The 24,618-nt window shown below is 34.9% G+C and overlaps 1 protein-coding gene across 1 annotated transcript in view; it reads left to right on the top strand.

The window, feature by feature from the left end:
* The first annotated feature begins 3,466 nt into the window (after window positions 1-3,466).
* LOC144447285 (N-chimaerin-like) overlaps window positions 3,467-24,618 on the top strand; it is a 36,472-nt gene continuing 15,320 nt past the window's right edge. The window contains exons 1-3 of the mRNA XM_078137208.1: window positions 3,467-3,625; window positions 3,905-3,946; window positions 16,092-16,179. Of these exons, the coding sequence (XP_077993334.1) occupies window positions 3,607-3,625; window positions 3,905-3,946; window positions 16,092-16,179 (149 nt within the window). The 5' untranslated portion in view covers window positions 3,467-3,606. The remainder of the gene's footprint in view (window positions 3,626-3,904; window positions 3,947-16,091; window positions 16,180-24,618) is intronic.

The raw sequence follows: 24,618 nt of genomic DNA, 5'->3' as shown, positions 1-24,618 counted from the left end.
CTTTTAACATTACTGTTAACATAAGACGGAATAGAATATTCTTACTAGTTAAATTTGAAGCAAAGTCTACTGGTTCAAATGGGCAGGCTTTACCAAAATCTTCCTGGCCAGAAAAGTATTACGGTAACCTTTCTCATATACCAGTGAGCACCATAAAAACATCCCCTTCCATCGGTATCGGACCCACCCTCGGCCCCTTCAGTTGTGTTGTGTAGACTGAACTTTAGAGAGAAATGATTTTGGTTGTATAAGAATGATATGTCGTCTTCAGTTGTAATTTGAATATCGTTGTAGGGTTATGTAAACCCAGTGGATATCTCCCTGGAGGGACCTAATACCTATGATGATGTTGAAGTTGGAGATGCTGGCATCCACGATGGTGATAAAGTTGAATTGGCAGATTTACAAGACCATATATATAGTCCTGTTTGATTGCATGTGACATCCCGCAAAGTTTCAAGGAAATCGAAGAAGTGGTTTCACGAACTCCACATGTACACCTCTCTCAAATTAATCACTTTAGGGTGATGAGATGTAGACACAGTAACTATCGTATAACCGTATAATACACAATTATAAGTGTTCATAAAAACAAATTAAAGGCACAGTCAAATCACAAGCTGTATTTGGTATGATCTAGCAATCATAGTACACATTCATAACTAAATTTAATCTAAATTTTATGAATTTCTAATATATAATTTCCATTTATATTAGTAGTCCCCAATGGGCAAAGCCCGAGATGAACTATTATATTGAGTCCGTCCGTCCGTCCGTCCGTCCGTGCGCGCGTGCTTGCTTGTGTGCGTGCGTCCATGTCCATTTGAAATGCATGAGTCGATTTCAACTAAACTTGGCATAAATGTCTTATATTATAGTGGGCATATGCACGTCACTTAGATTTTGCGGCCTTCACCATAATGGCCGAATGGCGGACATATCTGTTGTAAAAATTCACATTTATCCACCACCTCTTTATTAATAGCTTTAATAGGTGCATACCTCATTTGGATGTCTACTTCCATGTTATCCATGGTGGAATTTATGATGAGGCATTGACCTTTGACCTTGTCTAGTCAAATAACCAAAGTTTTTCAAGGTGTATGACTGTGTACACCTGACATGCAAGGGTCAATCTCAACCAAACCTAGCACAAATATCAGATGCTATTAGTCTGCATATGCACGTCACTTTGATTCTCATAGCCTTTTAAAAATTGGCTAAATGGTGGCTACATTTATTGTAACAATTCATGTTTGGCCCAGTAACTCTAGAAGCTTAATACTTAGCAATCTCATTTGAGTGTAGTCATCCATGATGAGCTTTCTAAGAAGACCTTGACCTTGAACTCTATGTTCAAGGTCAGATGACCCAAAATATTCAAAGTGTAACATGTATAATACGACATGCATGGACCAGTTCCAAACAAATATGGGACAACTCTCAGATACTGTACTCCAATTATGTACATCAGTTTATATCATGACCATTGCAATATAAGCAATGAATAATATGGCCATAGTTGTCATAAAAAGTCAGAATATGATCAGCTGAAAGGTTGCCCTATGTCTTCAACGAAGACTTGTTTTTCTTGTGGTCTTTTTTTACTCAAATGTATATGAAATGTTTTATCAGAAAAAATAAACCAGAATGATTGTGTGTGTTTTAATATCGATCATTGTTGTCTCCTTCATTGTTACTTCACGTATTTACTATACTATACTTTACTCCTTTAGGAGATTTTTAGTCTCATAACCTTCGAATGTCTTGAGTTTATTATTCACTTGTAGTTTTTTAGGGAAAATATTGCCCTCGTCATTTTATTTTTTTTTTTCCAGTTATCTGGGCTTATGTGTTCATTGGACTGCTTCGACAATCACTCAGGTTACAACTTTCAAAGAAAAGAACATTAGTACTGCAGTTGTGTTTGTAAACAAAATTAGTTTATTCAAATAAAGAATAAAAAAGACCGGAGACTTGAATAAGTCTAGAATAGTATTCGAAATTCAACGACACAACACGACACGACACGACACGACACGACCCGATTTTAAAAAGGAACACCCCTATTCCCCCGGACTCTTGTAATATTACTGAAGGCCCCTGTACCATCTGCATTATGTGTACAATGCTGTCTTGTTCAGTGTGGCCATGTGGTGTGTGATTGTGAAGCGATGTTTGGATAGCGCCACCAACGACATAGCGATGATAACTCACGTGCTATTCAAAACAGAAATCCTCAAACAAAGATGTATGGTTAAGCAGCTAAAGGGCCAGTCTATCCTAACTTAAGAAAATGTTAACCTTATACTATATGTTTTTCATAAAGAGCTATTGCCCAAAATGTTAAGACTACTTTACCCACGTTTTTCCAAGCAGCATCAGCGGAAACATAATATTTTGTGCGAAACTCGAGTTGTCAAAACCATAAACTCAGTTACTCTGGAGTAATGTCAAATTGCATTTTTCAAACCTCAGCCATCTGCTTCACTAATATCTTTCTAAATAGTCAAACAATAATGTTTTTTTTAAAATGAGAAAAGTTGCCCATTTACTATTTCTTAATATATGATATATACATAACATAGGCGTACGTAGCTTGCCTAGCCTATATGCACACAGGGGCGTGTAATATTTCATAGACTGTTGTTTTCCAGGTCTACTAAATATAACAACCTTTTGATTATATATTCCTACATGTAAGGAGAAGAGACTAATATTTCCTAGTAGTATAGAGACTGATACGTTTGTAGCAGCAAGATTCGTACGATATTTTCCTAAGAAAACGGCATTCTCAACAATAAGAAAACAACAATCTATGAAATATTACACGCCCCTGTGCCTATGCAGACCACTAAAAGTGTATAGTGGTCTGAGGTACTATAGGTCTGCCGTGTACCGTCCGATCATGCTATATAATTACACGTGTACACCAGTGAGTACATGTACAAGAGAGTTTATTTCTTGAAATGACTCGAACCCCGGCCAGGACATTTAAATACCACGACTTTGATTCTAAAAAACAACAGGTGAATGATGGAATTCGGTAAAATGAAATCAAATTTGGGTTTCCAGCTTTCCTGTCATTGTTATCATTTTACTAGCTGCAATAATTGTAGCGTTTTTCTGCGATTTTGAGGGTTTTTTCCGTCTCTAGGTGCGGGTTAAACACCAAAACTTAAAAAGTCGCCAAAACAGACGAAAAAAACCTAAAAATCGCAGCAAAACGCTAAAATTGTCGCAGCTAAAAGAAAAGGTAACGATTTTGGCTTTTGTAAAAACCCGACCAAAATACACCATATATTGTTTTATTGATCCCCAAGCATCTTTCAGTTTGAAAAGCTTCGCCGACGGTCCAGTCGTCGGAGTCAAGTGGCGGCATGCAACTCCGCCCCCGTGCGTGCGTGAATGATAGAAGCAGAGAGTCTAGAACATAAACCGGAAGTAAACAGTTAAGATGGCGGCTAGCTCGAAACTCTCACTATGAGAGCTCCTTTATATTGGCGATTGCTGACAATGTTCCGATGCACAACAACTGTTATTTCCCTTCCAGTTTTAATAGCAACAAAGCCTTTATTAAGATATTGAAACAAGTGACAGTCTACGATGGCGAGTAGCACAGTTGGTAAGTTATCAAATATTGCTATAGTTTCCGTGTTGATCGCCCAACGTGAGAACGATCTGGTCGGGCGTTTTACTGGAGATAGATCGAAGTTAATTACCGTGTGTACGAACGAAGTGTTCGTTCATAAAACTATGGATAATTCATGATGCGATAAACTACAACTACCTTGATATTGGTTGACACAGATATTTATCAAATTCAATTTGCGTGATGAATACCATATCTTCATTCGATATGTAACCGATTGTAATATATATCGTACGATCCGTTTGTCAACAGGAGATCTAATGGCAGGGTCATCTACCATGTGGAAAAGTTATTGTAAGTATTATTTTAAAGTCTACTTAGAAATTTCAAGCGGCATACTTTCGACGCTTTCTTCACATACAGTGACCACCCCACCCACTCACCCCCACACACACGTACACACACAGTAAATATACTCGACCCGTATAACCCAATAAATAAATATACATAAACGAAATGGAATTCATCCTTCCAGATATTTGTTTGGTAATCTGGTCATTATTTAACTTGTAAAAGTTGTTTCCTCATACCAGAAATGGAAGATTAGACCATGATGGAATTATTTCTATGATTATATTGAGAAATGCATTGTACCCTGGAAACTAATAATATTAGTTATTACTGAAACAGGCTATGAGAATTAGGTCAAATTAGATTGATTTTAATGTCATTCAAATAATTGATAAACCGTTTGTAGATGCATTATGTATACAAATTCCAAGAGATACAAAGGGGGTACTGTGGAGAGATCTCTTCTGACTAGCGTACTATAGTTAATTGTTGATCTATTGGCTATTGATATTATTACAGTGCACTCGATCACAATGGAATGATTCAGTCTATGGGATGACCCATGCAGTGTTTTATTTATGTCGACTTCCAGTGTACATTTGAGTGTACATTTCCAGTGTACAAGTTAGACAAGCCAAAATGAAAAAAAAATAAAATAAAAATGTCAGTTAGGATCTAGGAGAATTGTCTAGTAGTGACAGTCCTTCATGTCTACAGGTAATCTATAGGCATTTTAGGAGTCATGAATATTCGATGTTCACCTAATGCATATACCTTTCTGCTGACTTCCATGAGGCAGTGTGGCTAACAGAAAAAATATTCTCAACTGAGGGACAACATAACAATAAAACTAATACTAATAAAGCCACAGTTGTTGTTTTTTAGTCTGTATAAAGTGTTGAGTCAAACCTGAAAGTGCAATGTTACATTTCACTGAATATCAATCAAAGAGAAAGTGAAAGAAGTGTATTTCTAAATATTACATTGTAAAATGATTAAGGGGGGGGGGGGGTGTGTGCAGAATGCAAAATGTGACCAAGAATGTGGCGTTATCATTTTACTTTCCAATTAATTATAGTTTGTTTTTTGTTTTGTTTTGTTTTTTTAATTTTTTTTAATTTTCAAAAAGATTTGAGATTTAATTATAGTTACAGAACTGTTTTGACCTAAATATTAAAATGCAATTTGTCGTAACAGTTTGCCCCGAGTAAACCAATATGATGTGCCATTGACTTACAATGTAGCATCAATAGTAATTTACCAAAAGTTTGGAGTTCTCCCTCCCACCCTTACAACGAATCCCAGTTTTGAAAATTGTGACTCACAACAAATTTGTTTGTCTTCTAGTAGAGGCAACACACTTATTTTGAATTTTTGACATGAATTGCAGACCATAGTACACAGCTGGTAGTAAATGTATATCACACCTATAAACTATATTCAGTTAAAAAAAAAATTTGAATTCACAAAATGCAGTGTTTTCGCTAAGGTTATAGAACTGTAGTAACAGAGTGAATAGTTTGGTAAAACTCATAAAAGTTTTCTATATATCATGCTATGATATGAGTATATATATCCTACCTATCCCACTGTGAATGCTTTAGGTTACTCAGATCACCTTGCTTTATTACCTTACCATGACCTAAATAAACTCACTTGAGTACAAACAACACACAACAACAACAACAACAACAACAACAACAACAACAACAACAACAGCAGCAGCAGCAGCGGCAACATCAATATACAGTAAAACTCCTATGATCTGAACTCCCTGGGGGACTTACTTTTTCCTTGGATACATTGTATGCAGGCATTTTCACTATGTGGTCAAATCAGCACATATCTTGTTGGGTTGGAAACATGCACACACTAACATACAATGACACACATACACTGACACACTTACATACACATACACATACACATGGTAATTCACACAGACTAAAACACACACCCACACCCCCTACACACATACACACCCACACCCACACACACACACACACATTAGAGTCCACAATGATGAGAACAAGAAGTAAATAAAGCACATTTCTAAGTGTTATTGTATTGTGAAAGTTGTACTTAAGAAAAATGCGATATTAGGCATGAATTGTTGTCAACAATGTTTCGTCAAGGACACTGCTAGGGGGTATCAATTCCGCCAGATCTGCACAATGCTGCTAGAGGTCTCAATACAAGCAGATGACTGTCATGGTTGAATTAGTAGATCAAGTTCCTTTTAAATACTGAATCATTCAATTTGATGTTACGTTGTTATATCATTTTTTAATTTTTAATTCCATAATGTTGTACACATTTGAACATTGATTATATTAAATACAAAGACAAAATATTTGAAAATTGAAACTAAGAATTTCTTGAAAAAAGTTCAAGTTCACATACATTTTGAAAAGTACAGGAAGTCTAATAGTCCAGCCACTGATGTGTTTAGCACTGATGTATTTTATCTCCCAAAATGAGGTTAACGGAAGTGGAACACATAAAAATTTTCTACTAGTACTAGTCTAGAAGTAATTACCCAGCAGTTTTATCGGCAACGAAATGTCACTCACAGGCATTGTAGCATTTGGTTTTCCAACTCAAAATAGTTGACATATTTGGCCAAACACTCAAATGATGTCATACAAATGGGACCAAATTTAAAACAGTGGCAACTTGTAGTTGACTGTATAAATCAAGCCTACGTTAGGGGGTCTTATCCCATTCCGATCTCTAACCTCTCTTGACTCTGACTCCCTAGCATACCATAAACTGAGGTCAGTCTGCTGTTCTACATTTATTGCCATGAATTGTTTAGCTGACACTGACAGGCTATATTGATACATAGTAAAGCAGAACATATACATACATGTACATGCTTCATTAAACTTACTGTATATTTATTATGTGTGGAAGCACATATGGTGCACTGTGCTCAGCTTGTCATGAATCTTTACGTTCCTGCTGTTTCACTTTGTTTTAATATCACTGCATATCAAATGTTCGCAAATCGAAAAAAGTTGACAAGATTCAAATTTATAAACCCTGCATCAGATTTAGATACCTCTCAGCTCAGTGTAATTGGAGTAAAGAACTGTTTACTTATTATACCAGTCATGGGGCTTTTACAAGAAGTGTCCTTCAGGGTAATGGATACAAGTTTCTCTTTTCTCTAAATCTGGGACTGATCACCTCTCATGACAAGCTATCAGGAATGTAAATGGAGAGTACTTCCATGCATGTACTCATGTCCTTTATGGAACTCATTAGTAATGATGGCCAGTTTATGGCCATAACAGCAACTCATTTTATTTTTTACGTTTCTCATGACAACCCTATTATTTCTTTGATTCAACAAAATATTTTAAAAAATTACATGCTCTATGGCTTGATCAGAACAAAATTGTAAAGTCCCTGATGGTGATGACACAATACAAATTGTTATTCGTTGCTGAAATGTGGAACATTGCTAAAGTACATTAAATTCCTCAGACTCTGTACTTTCTAAGTGATCCAGACTGCAGTATGATTATGAATTGACAGCATCATCAACATGATATACACTTACTTTTTTTACCTGACTCATGGTGAGAAACAATAGAAATAAATAGGATGGCCCTTAGACACATTCCACAAGACTAGCCTGGGAAGTGTCCGGTTAACAGCCATGGAGCTCAAATGAAATAAGATTAGCACAAAACAACCCATTATTGGGGAATATAAACAGGCCACAAAAAAGTTTCAAATTTTGTGAGATGTTAAGTAGTCACTGTTGAAGATACTGGTAGTATGTTTTTACCATCAGCGATGCACAGGAAATGTTCTGTTTCTATGACAACTGAGGGTAGCTGGTTTGTCATCAGTTTCTGCTAACTGTTGGGTATGCCTGGACTGTCACTGGATATCTGTGGTAATATTGATGTTTATCATTTGCAGTTATGGTTGAGTTTAAAGTCATCATACTGTCTGTCTGTCTGTCTGTCTGTCTGCCTGTCTGTCTGTATGGGGGAGGAATTTTTCAACACAAAATTCAACTGATAGTGTTGTTGATGAAATTTGACATGCTTTAATTGTAAACTCACAAAATGACTGGTCGTGATAATGTGACCCTCGGGTAAGATTAATCATACATATGCCTATATATATAACCACCTCAAACAAAAAAATTACCAATATTATGTCATTTTTGAAAACTGGATGAGAAAGCATGTGAGAGTGTTCTAATCTAAAGGCAACACACCCACACACTATGGAGTTTGAGACATCTTTCTTGAACAGTGTGGAGTGGAAGACTGGATGGTCCTGTTTTGATGAAGTGTGCACTGAGTTTGGAAAACCTACCAAGCCCTTCAGACCAAAATGTATCCAGATACATTAAGTATTCTTATCCTTTCTTTTCGAAAGACAGAATGATTTACACTTAGGAAGTACATGTACGGAGGCCATGAATGGCATAAAAGTCTAAATGTAATATTTAGTTTTTGTTATTTTTATTAAAGGGGCAACTTCGACAGGGGTTTAGTTTGAGGTGTTAGAAATAATATATGCTGGTAGAGCTACATGTTGAAAAATAATCAATTAATCGTCTACAATGCTAGTCTAGTAAATATACATGTGGTTGTTTTCTATATTCTCGCTCTCCACATATAGTCAAATGGACAAATTCTACCAAAAATCTAGCTACACCTCCTGCTATGGAAAGGGTGAATAGCGCATGTAGTAATCGATCACACTGACAGGCAGTTGTAATTGGTTACTTAGTTTAGTTTACTACAAATTCAACCTCCAGTTTGAATGTAGGTGACACGAGGGCACAATAACGTCATCATGTACACATTGTATATCAACACTCCAATAGCATTTAAACTGCCACTGTCATTGCTAAGAACGAGATGTCGTGCTAGAGAAAGCTATTTGATTATACCATGGAGAGAGATCGCAGAAAATGACCACATGTATAGTTACTAGACTACTGCAAGCCCTATACCTCCATCAACATGATCAAGTTAACTTGTTCTCGCAATGCCAGATTCTAGCATTAGTGTTATCTTATCACTGGAGCCATGGGGGTTACATGGGATCTATCTTTAGTTTGGGGCTAACTTTTTCTGTAGCTCTGCCAGACAGTTGATTTTCTCATCTATTAAAACTTTAATCCTAATCTGAACTGGGCCTTTAGCTAAGAATAGAACATATTATGTATTGTCATGTGCAAGCTGAGTGTTATCCTGGTACCTTCGGAAAATATTTAATTATCCATGGTGGTGTCTTGAAATTTTACCAGATTTCTTCCTACATCTATCCTTTCATTTAATACAGGAACACTCTGTTGGAAGTAGATATAGCAGTTAAAGTAGCATGGAAAACTTTAATGGCGATATCGTAACTGATATTCAAGGCCAGCCTATACATGTAGTAGTTAGTGCTGTAATGGTCGAATTAGTTTTATTTTCCTCATAACACATGTGACTCTTCTGTGGACATTTGATTTTAATCAGAATTTCAAGTTTGTTATTTTAGAGTCTATCTGACACTATCTAGTCAAAATAGTTTACTATATTACCTGTACTGCTGTTTTTCATTTCAACTGAAGGAAGTATAAATTACTTCGCTTTGAATGTAGTTTGTAGTGGTATGACATACAGGAAGTCGGAAACATAAAATGCTGTGTTGTACATGGATATATGACACAAATATATATTATCACACACTATCAGGAAGATATTGTAGTCAATAAACTGTGTGTGTGACTTCTGGTGTGGTAGACCACACATTGTTGTATGCAAAGTTCGGAAACATGTCTTGGTGTTTCCATCTCAAGAAGCTAGTAACAGAGACTTGCATTGGTGTTAGTACTATCTCAAGAAATTCTCTACCATGGTCCAGAGAGTCTTCTCATCTCCTGTTTCCATTTCAGAAGCTCTTGAAGAGTGACATGTATGATATGTGTTGGTATAACAGTTTTTATCTCAAAAAGCTCTCTACACCCAATTTGCCCACATTTGCATATGTAATGACTTTCGGTAATTTATATAGAATGCAAAATTCAAACTTAATATAATTTGGTACTACATTCATCAACCATTAAACAGATAACACTTTTTTGATGTAGTTTTTAATTATGATGTGTAATTTGCATGAATCAAATTTTTTGACTTTTTAAATTTGAAACTTGTTGATGTAGGTTATATTATGGTTTATTTGCATAAATAATGATGCTCAGTATGCAAATTTCATATAGTTTCATACAAATAATTTTCCAATTAAGGGGTACATCAAATATAATAGCTACATTTTGTATAGCCCAGAATTTTGCATTCCAACTATTTGTGTAGAACCAAAAATCTATGGTTTTGCCCTTTGTATGGGAGGTATTCAGTTTAAATCTGGTTTTGCCCTTTATATGGGAGGTATTCAGTTTAAATCTGGTTTTGCCCTTTATATGGGAGGCATTCACTTTAAATCTGGTTTTGCCCTTTATATGGGAGGCATTCAGTTTAAATCTGGTTTTGCCCTTTATATGGGAGGCATTCAGTTTAAATCTGGTTTTGCCCTTTATATGGGAGGTATTCAGTTTAAATCTGGTTTTGCCCTTTATATGGGAGGTATTCAGTTTAAATCTGGTTTTGCCCTTTATATGGGAGGCATTCACTTTAAATCTGGTTTTGCCCTTTATATGGGAGGCATTCACTTTAAATCTGGTTTTGCCCTTTATATGGGAGGCATTCACTTTAAATCTGGTTTTACCCTTTATATGGGAAGCATTCAGTTTAAATCTGGTTTTGCCCTTTATATGGGAGGCATTCAGTTTAAATCTGGTTTTGCCCTTTATATGGGAGGTATTCAGTTTAAATCTGGTTTTGCCCTTTATATGGGAGGTATTCAGTTTAAATCTGGTTTTGCCCTTTATATGGGAGGTATTCAGTTTAAATCTGGTTTTGCCCTTTATATGGGAGGTATTCAGTTTAAATCTGGTTTTGCCCTTTATATGGGAGGCATTCACTTTAAATCTGGTTTTGCCCTTTGTCATGGGAGCTCGGGAGGCATTCAGTTTAAATCTGGTTTTGCCCTTTATATGGGAGGCATTCACTTTAAATCTGGTTTTGCCCTTTATATGGGAGGCATTCACTTTAAATCTGGTTTTGCCCTTTAAGTTTATATGGGAAGCATTCAGTTTAAATCTGGTTTTACCCTTTATATGGGAGGCATTCAGTTTAAATCTGGTCAAAGATTGCCATAGTACTATATTACTTCCTATACCTGGATATAATTTGTTTAATATAAAATCAAATTTTTCAATATTTTAATTTTCCCATCACTTTTAAATTCAACTTGGTTTTTTTGTAGTATAATATAATATCTCACACTGGTGACTACATATACAGAATACATTGATAAATTCATTGGATATCTTTGTTAGCATAAGGTGATGTTTTAACCTCAGCTACTGTACGTCGCATATCAAAGTGCATGCATTCAATTGCTACTTAGAAACGCTGATGTAAATTATATGTGTCTCAGTAGAGGTAATTAATTCCCAAAGTGCAAGAGTTTGATAATATCAGTGGTTTGTTACATCAACTCTTCCTACATTTAGTTCTCAATTTGACAAACATGTATGAAATAATTTCTAGTTGATGCAGTAACCCCGGTTACGGTTCATAGTACTGCCAAATATACAATGTACATAGCAACAAAACACATACATGTACCACAACATGTATATATGTACAAATGTATGTATGTATGTATGTATGTATGTATGTATGTATGTATGTATGTATGTATGTATGTATGTACGTACGTACGTACGTACGTACGTACGTACGTATGTATGTATGTATGTATGTATGTATATATGTGTTGCTGATAATGTAAATTGTACACATCTAGTTACCATCTCTTGTTTTCTTGTCATCAGTACATAATTAATAAGGAAATAACACAAAATACAGCACAGTAACCTTGGTTACTGTTCATACAACCAGGCCATGAATAAATTTCACCAAAGTTCATTATGTATTCTAGTCAGGGGAGCACACTCGATGTGAGATGAAGTCAGCCATATTGATCACATGTACAATTGGTGGTTTTTATAGAGTCGTACACAGCTATGATTCATCATGTTGTGAAACGTACGATACTAATTATACCGTGTACTTAAAGACGTACTCTGCTATCAATAACGCCAGAGTAGCTTACGTATACAAAGCAGTTTTCAAATACCGCCGTACTCTAAAGATCGCAGTCTTGTACATGCCATTAGGGTAGCTACCTGTTTTTTATTTGATGTAATCCACATCATAAAGCAATCAGATGAAAATCTGCCTGATAGAAAACTAAAAAAAAAAGTCAAACGAAATACTTCATTTTCACTGCTTCTGTCAATGTTTCTTTTCATTTCGAATTCAATCTTAGTAGAAAAGACATTTCTTTAGTCTTTACAATGTACAAGAATAATTCCTTCTCAAATAGTTAAATTTTGTATCAAGGTAAATTTCCAGTTTTCTCTAAACTTGTTATGTACAGTGTACTTCTCTTATCATTAATTAGAAGCAAAACCTGAGTTGAATGGGAAGCTTTCCGGTCAACCTGAATTATTTAAATTCAAAATGTACTTTGGTAATTGAAATGATAAGCGGCCAGTATACATGTAGTATATCGAGTGAAAATTTATGAAATGGAGCAGAAAAACAAATATGATTTTGATAACATGAATTTAAAAGTGAGAGTGAAAATTCAAACAACAAAAATTAAGACTGACGTGAGGGTATTTAAATGATGTGTTTGCTGACCAGAAACAATTATCTTTTTTTGGCTTAAAAAGACAAGATAAAAATGAGGACAAAATGACAGTTTTGGATTTGAAGTCATCCAGTGAGCATGTGTAGTCTGTTGACAATACATGTATGATGTAGATGAGTTTGTTAATTTGTATGCATGAAGGTTCCCTCACGTCAAGATTATTTCGCCGTGGAAGATTGTTTGTAAGTGAATTCTGTCCCTAGACATGATACGAGAATCTCATCAGATTGGGGGATATCGCAATTGGAGTGTAAGTAATAAAAAGAAAGCTGGTTCATTTTAGTTGATTTTGTTGCTTGTAGTCAAGTTTAAAAGACATTGATTTTGAAATGATAGAGGATTGTAGATCGGATGAAACAGACTAGCTTGATTGGATAGCCCTAAAGCAAGGTGTATAAAATTACAAGCATTGGAAGTAGATGAAAAGAACTATTTCAGAATGACAATTGTGAGATGTGATTATTTGAATCAATATTAAAAAGGTAGTAAGTTCTACAGAATGGTTGGATTGTGTGGGCAGGTATGGTTTACAGTGCATTGAGTACAGTTGATAGCGATATATCTATGACAAAAAATAGATGAGTTAAGAACCTTAACAGTTATGAATAAATACATACATACATACATACATACATACATACATACATACATACATACATACATACATACAGTGTACATGTACATATACATACATGTATTAAACTTGCTATAAGTGAATGAATTTAATAGCCTGTTGCTCATGAAAATACTCAGATTTTTTTTTATACAAATGTAATCGGTGACAGTAGTGTTATAATGGTAAAAAGTACATGTACATAGTCATGTAAAAGTGAAAGTCTAACCTTGATATCAGGTTACCATAGTAACCACATATTTATTACACATTCCAGAAATAAGGAGCTTGTGTAATGATTATAAAAGGACAAATTCCATAGCTACAAATGTACATGTTGGCAGTAACTTTCTGTTTCATTCTCTGATTCATCATCTAACTATGGAATTTAATGTGGGTAACACATAGTGATTTTGAGGATCTTAGTTTAGATGAGAGTTTGTACTGTTAGTTATCCTAATAATATGATGTGTTTTATTGTCATATATACACACACACTGGAACATATGATATATAATGAAATGTTTATTGATTTCGTGCAATGAAAAATTTTACAAAAACAGTATTAATACATGTACATGTAGCAGTAACAATGTAGAGTTTAGAGAACTACTAACACGAGATTGGCGTGTTATCAGAGAACTTCATTTAATTCATTAAGAGTGTGGACCGCAGTTGGGTAAACCTTATTTGATTATTGCAGTTATAACTGTCATGATTACTTGTATCAGAGTGTATACTGTGAGTCTTTGCAATATTGAAAACATTATTTGTGCAAATCATAATGAATGCACATAATATTGGTATTTACAAATGTATACTGCAGTGCAATATATGTTATAAACATTAGTGCATATGAGCACACATTCATTCCATATAGAATCATATGAAAGAACATGTTGTATTTTCAGCAAGTTTTGTTAGTTAACAAAATGAGGAATGCAGCAGCATTTGTTAAACTCTTGGAATACTTTCAAATATTAAATGATCAACAATCTAAATTATTTCCTTCATGCCATGTGTAAAACTTATATTAAATCATAAATGTAGATGTCAGTCACTTCAAAACACAATTTATTAATTTTATGTAGTAATATTTCAGTCACAATCTATCCTTTGTATCACTACTTGTTTTAAAACATTAATATGAAATTTGTTCCATTTGGAAACCAATACTCTTTCATTAAGTGTTGTCATAGGTAGCGATTACCAGTAGTTGTATATTTGAGATTTATGTGTTTAATTAATCGCAAAAAAAAATATACCCAAAAGAGCCAGTCTTATACTTTGACAATACATCATACATGTACACATATACAGGTAGAGGTTTATTACTCCATCATTGATGTATAGTTTTACTTCTCTTCTGATGGTTCCCCGTGGTATCGTGATCTTGTCCCTGGAGTCCACTTCTACTGGGCAGGAACACTTGTCTTGAGAAAGACATCATCCACTGCAACCTTGTTCTAATTTACAACTGACCGTAGCAATCCATAATATTTTATCCCTCTATCCTTGCTATCCTTCCTTCAAAGATAGGCGAAAGGAGAAAGGGCTGACAAGTTTCATGATCTTTATTTTATCTCTTATTGTCCAGCGTAATTGCCACTTAAAGTTGATTGTATTACAGTAATAAAATTTCCTCAATTTGCAAGCATGGTGGCATGTTCAGTTGTCGACTGAGAACAGTATCACACACTACCACATGACCATGATGTTATAGTTATTATTCATGTTCTCTGTCCTCTTTGTACAATATCTAGGCCCTGTAATGAGCATTCATACTTATTTGATAAACATGTCATACACATACACAATTATCAAAGGGCATACCCATGGTGACATATCTTTCAGCTTAGCAATCGCATGGGATATGTGCATTATATTATAATAGAAAAAATATGAAGTTAAACAAATTGAATATTCTCTCAGATGCAAGTTCACCTTAATAATAAATGCAGCCTGATGGATTAGAATGAATGTTTGTGAACCTGAAGAGTGATGTGATCCATAGATATACTGTTTACCCCATGCTGTGTTTAAACTGAAGTAAACTGAAGGAGAGCAGGACATGATTAGTGCAATAATAGAGTACATGTAAATGGCCATGTTTATATACCATTGTATTATTATTTTGATCTTGAAGGCCTGGGGTTGAGTAGCCTAGAATCCAGTCTTGTGGAGATTTTGTTCTCGCTTTTCCTCTACCACGCCTAGCATTTTGCTATAATCTAAAATTAGATTATGATTTCCTGCAGTGACATTGAATATATAATCATGTTTACATTGCATAGCTCAACCCCCTGAGTTGGTTCTAATCATGTGGTGATGCTGTTGACATCATCACAAAGTGGGAAGAATTGAAAAGCATTAAAAATTAGAAATTGTGCCTGTTTTCTTGCTGTAGCTTTATTAAAGTGAATTAGGGAAGAGGGAGAGTAAAATCCCCAAGCAAGTGGATTCCAGGCTAGGAGTTGAGTATCTTTGAAATGAGCCTGATATTGTACATTGTAAATGGAAGCTAATTAGAAAAATATATCAAAATAAAAAAACTGACCTTTAACTTAAGCAGCTTGAGATGAGGACATGACTAGAGCTAAAAAGTCAAAGTTGAATGATTGTTTTACAGATTCATAGTCCTAAGAAAATAATTTTATCTGCAGTATTGCTTGTTTTGCACCATCCATTGAATAGCAATTAATTATGTTTTCCCTGTTCTATTTTTTTCAGTATATCAACTTCAGCTGCAGGCACCAAAACCTAAGAGACTTGTGTGTGAGCATAATGTAGAGAATAAACCAGAACATTATGGCAGAGAGTAAGTAGTTTAATTTAACCAAAGATGCCAACAAAATAGATACATGTTGTAGTAGAGAGATTGCTTTTTTGTTGGTATCTTGTTCTCGCTATGGAATTGTTTTCTTGACAACTTCAGTATTTTAAAACAGTTTACATGTACATTTTGTATATATGGAAATATCCCCTTCAGAATGGGGGTCCATCTATATGTCTGTGTGTGCATCCATAATATGTAATTTTTCTAACTTATACATGTAATATACATTTCATTCAAATCTTGCACAAAGGTGTCATATTATAGGGGACATATAAACGTGTCACAGTTTCATTACATAATCAAATTTGACTGAATGATGGCTGCATTTGTAGTTAAAAATCAACATTTACTGTACAACTCAAAAACTATACAACATAGAGAATCCATTCATGTGTCTGCTCCCATATTACCAGATGGAGGAAGGTGTGTGTGTGTGTGTGTGTGTGTGTGGGGGGGGGGGGTGATGACATGCTTTGTTCTTAATGATGTTCATTGTACCAGGTGCATTGATAATGTGTGCACCATTTAAAAACAACAACAAAAGACATGTTTTGGATCTGCATAATACAGAACCATTATATTGGCATTGTTGTGACGTGTTTGCCATGTGTAAGATCCATATATACCGGTACATGCACAGCTTAATGAAGTCAATTTGTATAATGCATACAATTTCAAGTAACTGAAATGACAGGCATTTCCTCAGGCTCTGTTCACTAGATTATATAAGATTTTCATTCAGCTAGATTTTATACAGTCACAGTCAATTATGAGGTAATGACAGCGAGAGCGATTCTTTGATTGACAGCGAGATAAATTTATGCATTTGCATGTGAATTAAAGCAAAGTCATAGAAATATAATACATATAATTGTACTTAATAGAAATATTGCAAACATGAAGTAACATGTACGTTACAAACTGATAATGAACCTGTCTACATTGCACAACACTTGCATTTACCAAATGTTAAGAACAAATTCCTGTACTTACCAAATGAAATATTTTCTCAATTTATAATTTATGAGCGTAGAATATTTATTCTACTTATAATCATAAATGTTAAATTTATTTTCTAGACTTGAAAAAATGAAGTGAAATTACAGTCAATAAATCAAAATAAACCTTGGCAAAAATTACGATGATTTATAAGTGAATGAAATGAGATTTAGAAAATGTATATTTCATAGAGTAATTTGGGACTGTTCATTCCTATTTAATGTCTTGATTTACTGCACTTTCAGGGCTGACTGATCACAAGTATACAGTGTCTAGTGACAGGTGACAAGATGGATTTTAATATTATGCAGTGTATGTGTGGAAATTGCATTATATGTATTAAATGACAGTTATTATACAAATGTAATACAGGCCTGCTAGGCAATGTGTAAATAAGCTGTAGTACAGACCAGTAAGGTTGTGTGTTACAGTCCTGTAAGGTAGTGTGTTGATGACTGATATTCAGTACAGTGCAGACCTGTAAGGCAGTGTGTAGATGACATGCTGCAGTATGCAGGTCAGTGAGGCTAGCGTAGTTGACATGCTGCAGTACAGGTCAGTGGGGCAGTGTGTAGTTGACATGCTGCAGTACAGGTCAGTGAGGCAGTGTGTAGTTGACATGCTGCAGTACAGCAGGTCAGTGAGGCAAGTGTAGTTGACATGCTGCAGTACAGGTCAGTGAGGCAAGCATAGTCAAACATGTTGCAGTACAGGTCAGTGAGGCAAGCATAGTTGACATGCTGCAGTACAGCAGGTCAGTGAGGCAAGTGTAGTTGACATGCTGCAGTACAGGTCAGTGAGGCATGCATAGTCAAACATGTTGCAGTACAGGTCAGTGAGGCAAGCATAGTTGACATGCTGCAGTACAGGTCAGTGAGGAAGCGTAGTTGACATGCTGCAGTACAGGTCAGTGAGGCAAGTGTAGTTGACATGCTGCAGTACAGGTCAGTGAGGCAGTGTGTAGATGACATGCTGCAGTACAGGTCAGTGAGGCAAGCATAGTTGACATGCTGCAGTACAGGTCAGTGAGGCAGTGTGTAGATGACATGCTGCAGTACAGGTCAGTGAGGCAAGTGTAGTTGACATGCTGCAGTACAGGTCAGTGAGGCAAGTGTAGTTGGCATGCTGCAGTACAGGTCAGTGAGGCAAGTGTAGTTGACATGCTGCAGTACAGCAGGTCAGTGAGGCAAGCATAGTTGACATGCTGCAGTACAGGTCAGTGAGGCATGACATACATGTACATGTATGCTGTAGTACAGTCCTGTAAGGCATTGTGTAGTGTGGAGATGACAGACACTACAGTACAGCCCTGTACTGCAGCTTGTGACCAACACACTGCCCTACAGGTCTGTACTACAGCTTTAGTACTGTACAGAAATTATGATATAGATACAAAATAGTATGTGAGGATACTGGTATCATTAAAGTGGAACTGTGTACACTACTCCAGGAAATAAAACAATGGTATTTTCATAAACTTTCGATCTTGGGGAATAATTGGTGATTTCACATCACATCAATGTTACCAATTTTGAGAACCAAAAGTTATTTTAAGAATTTTAATTTGGTGTTTCTTGGCAGCCAAGCAAAATTCAAGTGATGTGAAATTGTGAGATATGACTCTCCAAGACCAAAGGTTAAGAAAATATCTTTAGTTCCTGGAGTGGCATTACCCTGGATGACAGACATTATTTAGTACAGGCATGGGAGTCAGTGTGACTGAACAGATGGTACATTTAGATGCCTATGGTGCAATGTAGAAATAACAGATACTTGAGGAATTGAAGGTGAAAGGAATACAGGCAACAATACATTTAAACTTCATCACTTCCAGGCCATACTTCTGCTTTTTACATTGTCTGAAAGGTCCAGACGTTGGACTGCTTCAGCATGTAATCATTCACAACCCACATATACAAACATGTACATGTAAGATGAAACAAAGACTGGATCTTTCATTTAGATTTTATTCCCCAATATTTTTCTTCATTCAGCCAAGGTAAATACATATTGCCTATAAGGGATTTTGTCACTGCGAGTCGCTAGACAAGTAACGATAAAACTTAGGTCACAAGTATTTTCCAGCTGAATGAAGAAATATATTTGGGAATAATACAATCATACTTCCTTAAGTATATTTCATAAAAAATCAGGGAAAATAATGGCGATTTGGAAGATTTTGACTCATATTTCGAGCGTTCCAGAAGCAGTTATGTAGACACGGATTGTCATGACATAGAACAACCAGGTTATATAATCCACATTTTCTATTCAATGACATTATCTATGCTTGTGCATTGTATAAGTGTACATATACTAGAAAGTGAATGTCAGCAACTTTCAGACAAATGATTCTAGTAGTGCAGTATGGTATACTATAATGGAAATCTGACGGAGAAAAATACACCAGTCATATCTCTACAGCTATCAAATTAAGATATTATTTTACAAGTAATCGTCAAATAGTCTGATTATAGTTACCTCACCTCCACCTGTTAGAAAAGTTTCATTTCAAAATGACAGTAATTGTACTGGGGGCTGTATTATCTGTAACTTTGTACCCTTGATTAAAATTGTTGTATCTGGAGTAATTCATCATGTTATTCCTGAAATAGAATCAGGTCGACAATGTCCAAATAATGTGATACAGAAAGACATCAGATAAAAAAATGTGCAAAGATAAAAAGAGGTAGCTAAACTGTAAACCAACCAAATCTCACAGCTCTCTAGATTTTTATCAAATCCATCTATCCAATTCCAAACCCCCCTGTACAGAGCTACATGTAGAGACAGGCTATTTATTCTTGTTGGTGACCTTTGACCTCATGTACTAATCATTAGTGGTTACCTAGGTAACAGAGAATTCTCCCTGGCTACCTTAGCAGTTGTTACTCAGTTTAACCTCTGGACAAGTGTAGTCATGCAAGAAAACCCCATTCATCAAACATTTACTTGCTGGTAATTGTCTCTCTATCCATAATACATTAATCCATCAACACACTCATCAAAGTCACTCTTCGGTCTGTGAATCAAGTATAGCTTTTAGCTTCTAAGCTCAGTTTCGCTGAAAACATTATTTTTCACTCGAAGTCAGTCATACAATGTACTATAAAGTGGCACAAACTGAGTTTATAAACCTTCTACTCGTTTGAAAATATTGAACATGAAATCTTGATTAAAGTTACACTAGCTGTAACTGAACATGTTTTTTGAAAACGTGTTGTTAGCTACAATAATGTACACATAATATCATACACCCTGAACAGTACTAAATCACCTATAGGTGAATGCATTTCTTGCAGCTGTATACATGATAACTCAAATCAATTTGATTTTTCGGTCCATACCCAAAAATCAGCGCCCTCAACGGCAATCACGATTTAAACCTGTTATTACAGTACTAATGGATAAGATCAACCATTGATAAACATGTACAATGTAGAAATTTTCATTATTTCTTGACTGAAGTCAATATTCTGGAGAAGATATTTACTTTTGCAGCATTGCTATTATTTCCAGTATTGTTTTTGAAAACAACATAATTATCATGTGTGTCAGTAACCCCAATATAATGTTTTCCTGTTTGTCACCGGTCATAATCAGATTTTAATAACTTAATGTAATAAACCTTCTGTAATTACTTCTGATGACTCTGTTTTTGTGGATGAAATGATTATTGTGTTATTCAATAAAAGTAATTTCTGTTTCTAATGTTACATGATAGCAGTACTATTGTTAAAATTGATTTTGCGCTGTAATGAATGGAGATTATTGTAATGACAGAAAGTAGTAGAAAATGCTATTTCTTTCCTGAAAGCTGTCAAAATGGCGGATCATGTATGTCGATCGAGAAAAAAAGCGGGAAAAGAAAAATACTAAAAATATTGTGAGCGTATGTATTTTAGCTCTAAACTTAGCTTATTTAGGTGAAATACATGTATTGGTAGTGCCAAAATAATGGAGCATGAAATTGGAATCACTTTCAAGGGAAAATTTAGACTTTTTCAAGTCTCTGGGTCTTTTTCACTCTTTACATTCAAATAATATTTTTTAATACAAGTGTGCGTGAAATAATACCCTAACTAGGAAATTATTTTCAAGAAGTTGAGGACATTTTGCTTTACAAAACTAAAAATGTCACAGTATCACTCTTCTGGGCATTAATTTTAGAATGTTTTTGAAGCAATCATGCCTAGAGGTTACCATTTTGCAGAAATGTTAAAGTGGCCATATGGATGAGAATTTGGTATTTATTTTGGATTTTTATTTGATAAAACAGCTTCACTATGTTTTTCTACTTGAAAAAATAATGTGAAATAACGTATACCAAGTCTATGTTTGCAACTCAATAAACTGCAAAAGATTAAACAATGTGTAAAATGTTTGTTATTGTACGTACAAATACAAACTTTTTACACTTTTTGCATCTTTTTACAATGTATTGAGTTATGAACATGGACTTGGTATATGTTATTTCACATTATTTTTTCAAGTATAAAAACATAGTGAAGCTGTTTTATCAAATAAAAATCCAAAATAAATACCAAATTCTCATCCATATGGCCACTTTAAAGCATCACTTTGTACTAAATATATTTTGATATTGACATAGGAGCAAAATTCCAGGGTCAGTTTTTGTCATTAAAAATAAAACACAGAAAAAATAATAGTGTAGCCAGTATACTGTGAATCAATGTAATGGCTGTATGTTATTGATTTCTGTAGCGTTTATCAGTAAAACTCAAACAGCTGGGTTCTGATGAATCCTTCACCCTGGAAATAATCCGTTATCTGATTTTACGTCGTCAGGGGACCTTTGACTTGATCTTGAAAGTGTAATTGGAAATAGTAACCTTTTTATGTCAACATCAAATCTTACTGTCAGTCATTTGTATATAACAGAATGGTTGTCACCCTCAGAATTATATAAGGATGGCCATTTACATGTATATTAAAATTTTGGAAAGAAATGAATGAAATTTCAAGAACAAATAATTTTGTAAGATGTCAATTTTCTGTTAGATTAGATCTCACAATGATCATAATCACTGCGACCTAAAAATTCATGATCTTTACATCACATTACCATGAAATTCTTAAGGAACACCTTAATTCTTTAAATATTTGACATACTTTCCAACTATTTTGAAAAAAATGTCTGATATTTGCACTAAATTTGTTTACAAAATTTACGTAAATGATAATTTTTACAGGAAAACACTTGTATTGGAGCATGCCAAACATATAAATTATACTGCTCTGTTATCAAAGAAACAGGTACAAAGTACAGTACAATTTATGTATCCCGAACTCAATTAAGATCTTGAACTGCACTATTTTGGAGATTAAGATGGTGTTACAGATGTATAGATCGACCGATTGTAGAATATACAGTAATCTGTTAACTAACCAGTCTAGGCTGCTAAACTCTTATTGGCTGTTAATGATGATGAATATTGGATTACAAATGACCTGCTACTTTCAGTCTCTCATTAGTGACAAATAATAATGAATCCTGGTTTACAAATGACAAGCTACATTCAATCCCTCATTTGTTAGATTGGATTTGTAACACACAAGATACATTCGTCAAATCCAGGGGCTCTTTGACTCTCACATTACGTGTGGAATCATGGCATTAGAGATGAGAGACTTCAGTTTAGCTCATATAATGTGATACTCATGGTTTTAACCACAGTCTTTGTATATAGTGTTTTATGAAACCACACACAAGCCAGGTTGAATGCGTTTGAACAAAAAATACCCTGGCAGTGACAAAGCCTCTAATAGGTCATAAGTATTTTTCTAAAGCTGAACAAAGAAAGGTACCCTATTAGGGAATAATATCGAAATATGCTAGGATATGTATACGTGTGTATACATTAGGACTGACAAACAGTAAATAGATGTATGCAGGAATTTACCAAAAGTCATACATGTACATTCAAATATACACTGTATAAACCCTTGGAATGTCCTATATGGTAATAAGACACTGTACTAGGTCAGCAGAAATAATATATTCATGTTTGCACTATGAATATTAATGAGATGTTTTACACTGAAAAGAATAGGCACTTAGGAGTCATCAATATTCATTGTGCAACCATGCCTTTATTTCCTTGAGTAAAATTCCCCTTTAAATGAACCAGTCGATTATAAAATTCCAAATACATGCTAATGGTGCTGTCATCTTTAATATCATAAGTGAAGTGTTTTTCCAGATTTGGCCATAGGGGGTGCACTTATTTTTTTTTTTGGTCAGATCCTAGAAATGTACTGTAGGGTCAGTTTTGTCAGGAGAAACATGAAAGTAAATATGGTAACCCTATCACATATTTCCATAGTTTGTTGTTCCAAACAGACATCCTTAGATGTATATTTTTGGCCGTATCTCTTCGTCGTCTTTCACCGCGGGTCGTCAAACCATATTTGGGCAATAAAGATTAGATCATAGATGTACAAGGACCAAGACTGTGAAAATTGAAACTGATTAATATTCTGGTCTGTGTGTGTGATGATATATTTCCCATATATAAAAGTGTCTCATTACCCTTCATCACTTACTATATATAAGCACTGAAGTATGCAACTCACTCAGGTAATTTGTTTTCATCAAACAGCTGCCATATCTCAGATGACATCAGTCTTAGTGTCTACACCACAAGCCAAGGGATATTGATTTACTGGTTATCTTGTATGCATCACTAAGATGTGTATGTAGTGTCAAATTTCAGAACACTAATATATTTGTTGATATTATCATTAGAATTGCATTGATTGCTAATAAAGTGGTAATGAAAAAGATAATGTGAGTAACACTTAATACTGCAAGTTGTATCGTTCCACACCAGCCTCCTCTCAGGGAGGGGTCCAGCCTCCTTGCAGGGAGGGGTTGACTGATGTGTGAGGGCACCCCATCACGGTGTCCTTTACAGACTTTTGATAATGAATATTTCGTTGCAATTTAGGAAATGGTTATAAAAGTAATGGACCTTGTCAACACTTTATCATGGCTAAAAATTTTCTTGGATCTTAGTCATTTTTCCCCAAGGCATTCAGTTCAGAATTGCATGTACGTGTATCATTACAACATCATGAATCAATGAGGGTTCGAATTTATTTCTAAGTCAAAATACAAACACTTGAAGTGATGGGGAAATTTTGATATATTGGGCACGGCCCCCTCAGGGTTCATCTGATTGAAGGTAGTCATCAAAATATTATGATTCATTCATTGGCTTCTTACAATATGGATGTGATGAAGACGTGCTTTTATCAAAGTAGCTGGTATGAAACAACCTTTCTGATTGGTTAATAAGTTACTTGATAATGGTATGTTTTGGCCATGTGAGGATATGTGCTACATACTCAAAAATCTTATAGTGCCGTGAAGGGTAGAATCCATGATTTGATCATTCA

Source organism: Glandiceps talaboti, chromosome 16 (assembly GCF_964340395.1).
Source record: "Glandiceps talaboti chromosome 16, keGlaTala1.1, whole genome shotgun sequence".
Classification (NCBI taxonomy): domain Eukaryota; kingdom Metazoa; phylum Hemichordata; class Enteropneusta; family Spengelidae; genus Glandiceps; species Glandiceps talaboti.
The sequence above is the reverse complement of the archived record's forward strand: the minus strand, read 5'-3'. Positions and strand labels throughout refer to the sequence as shown.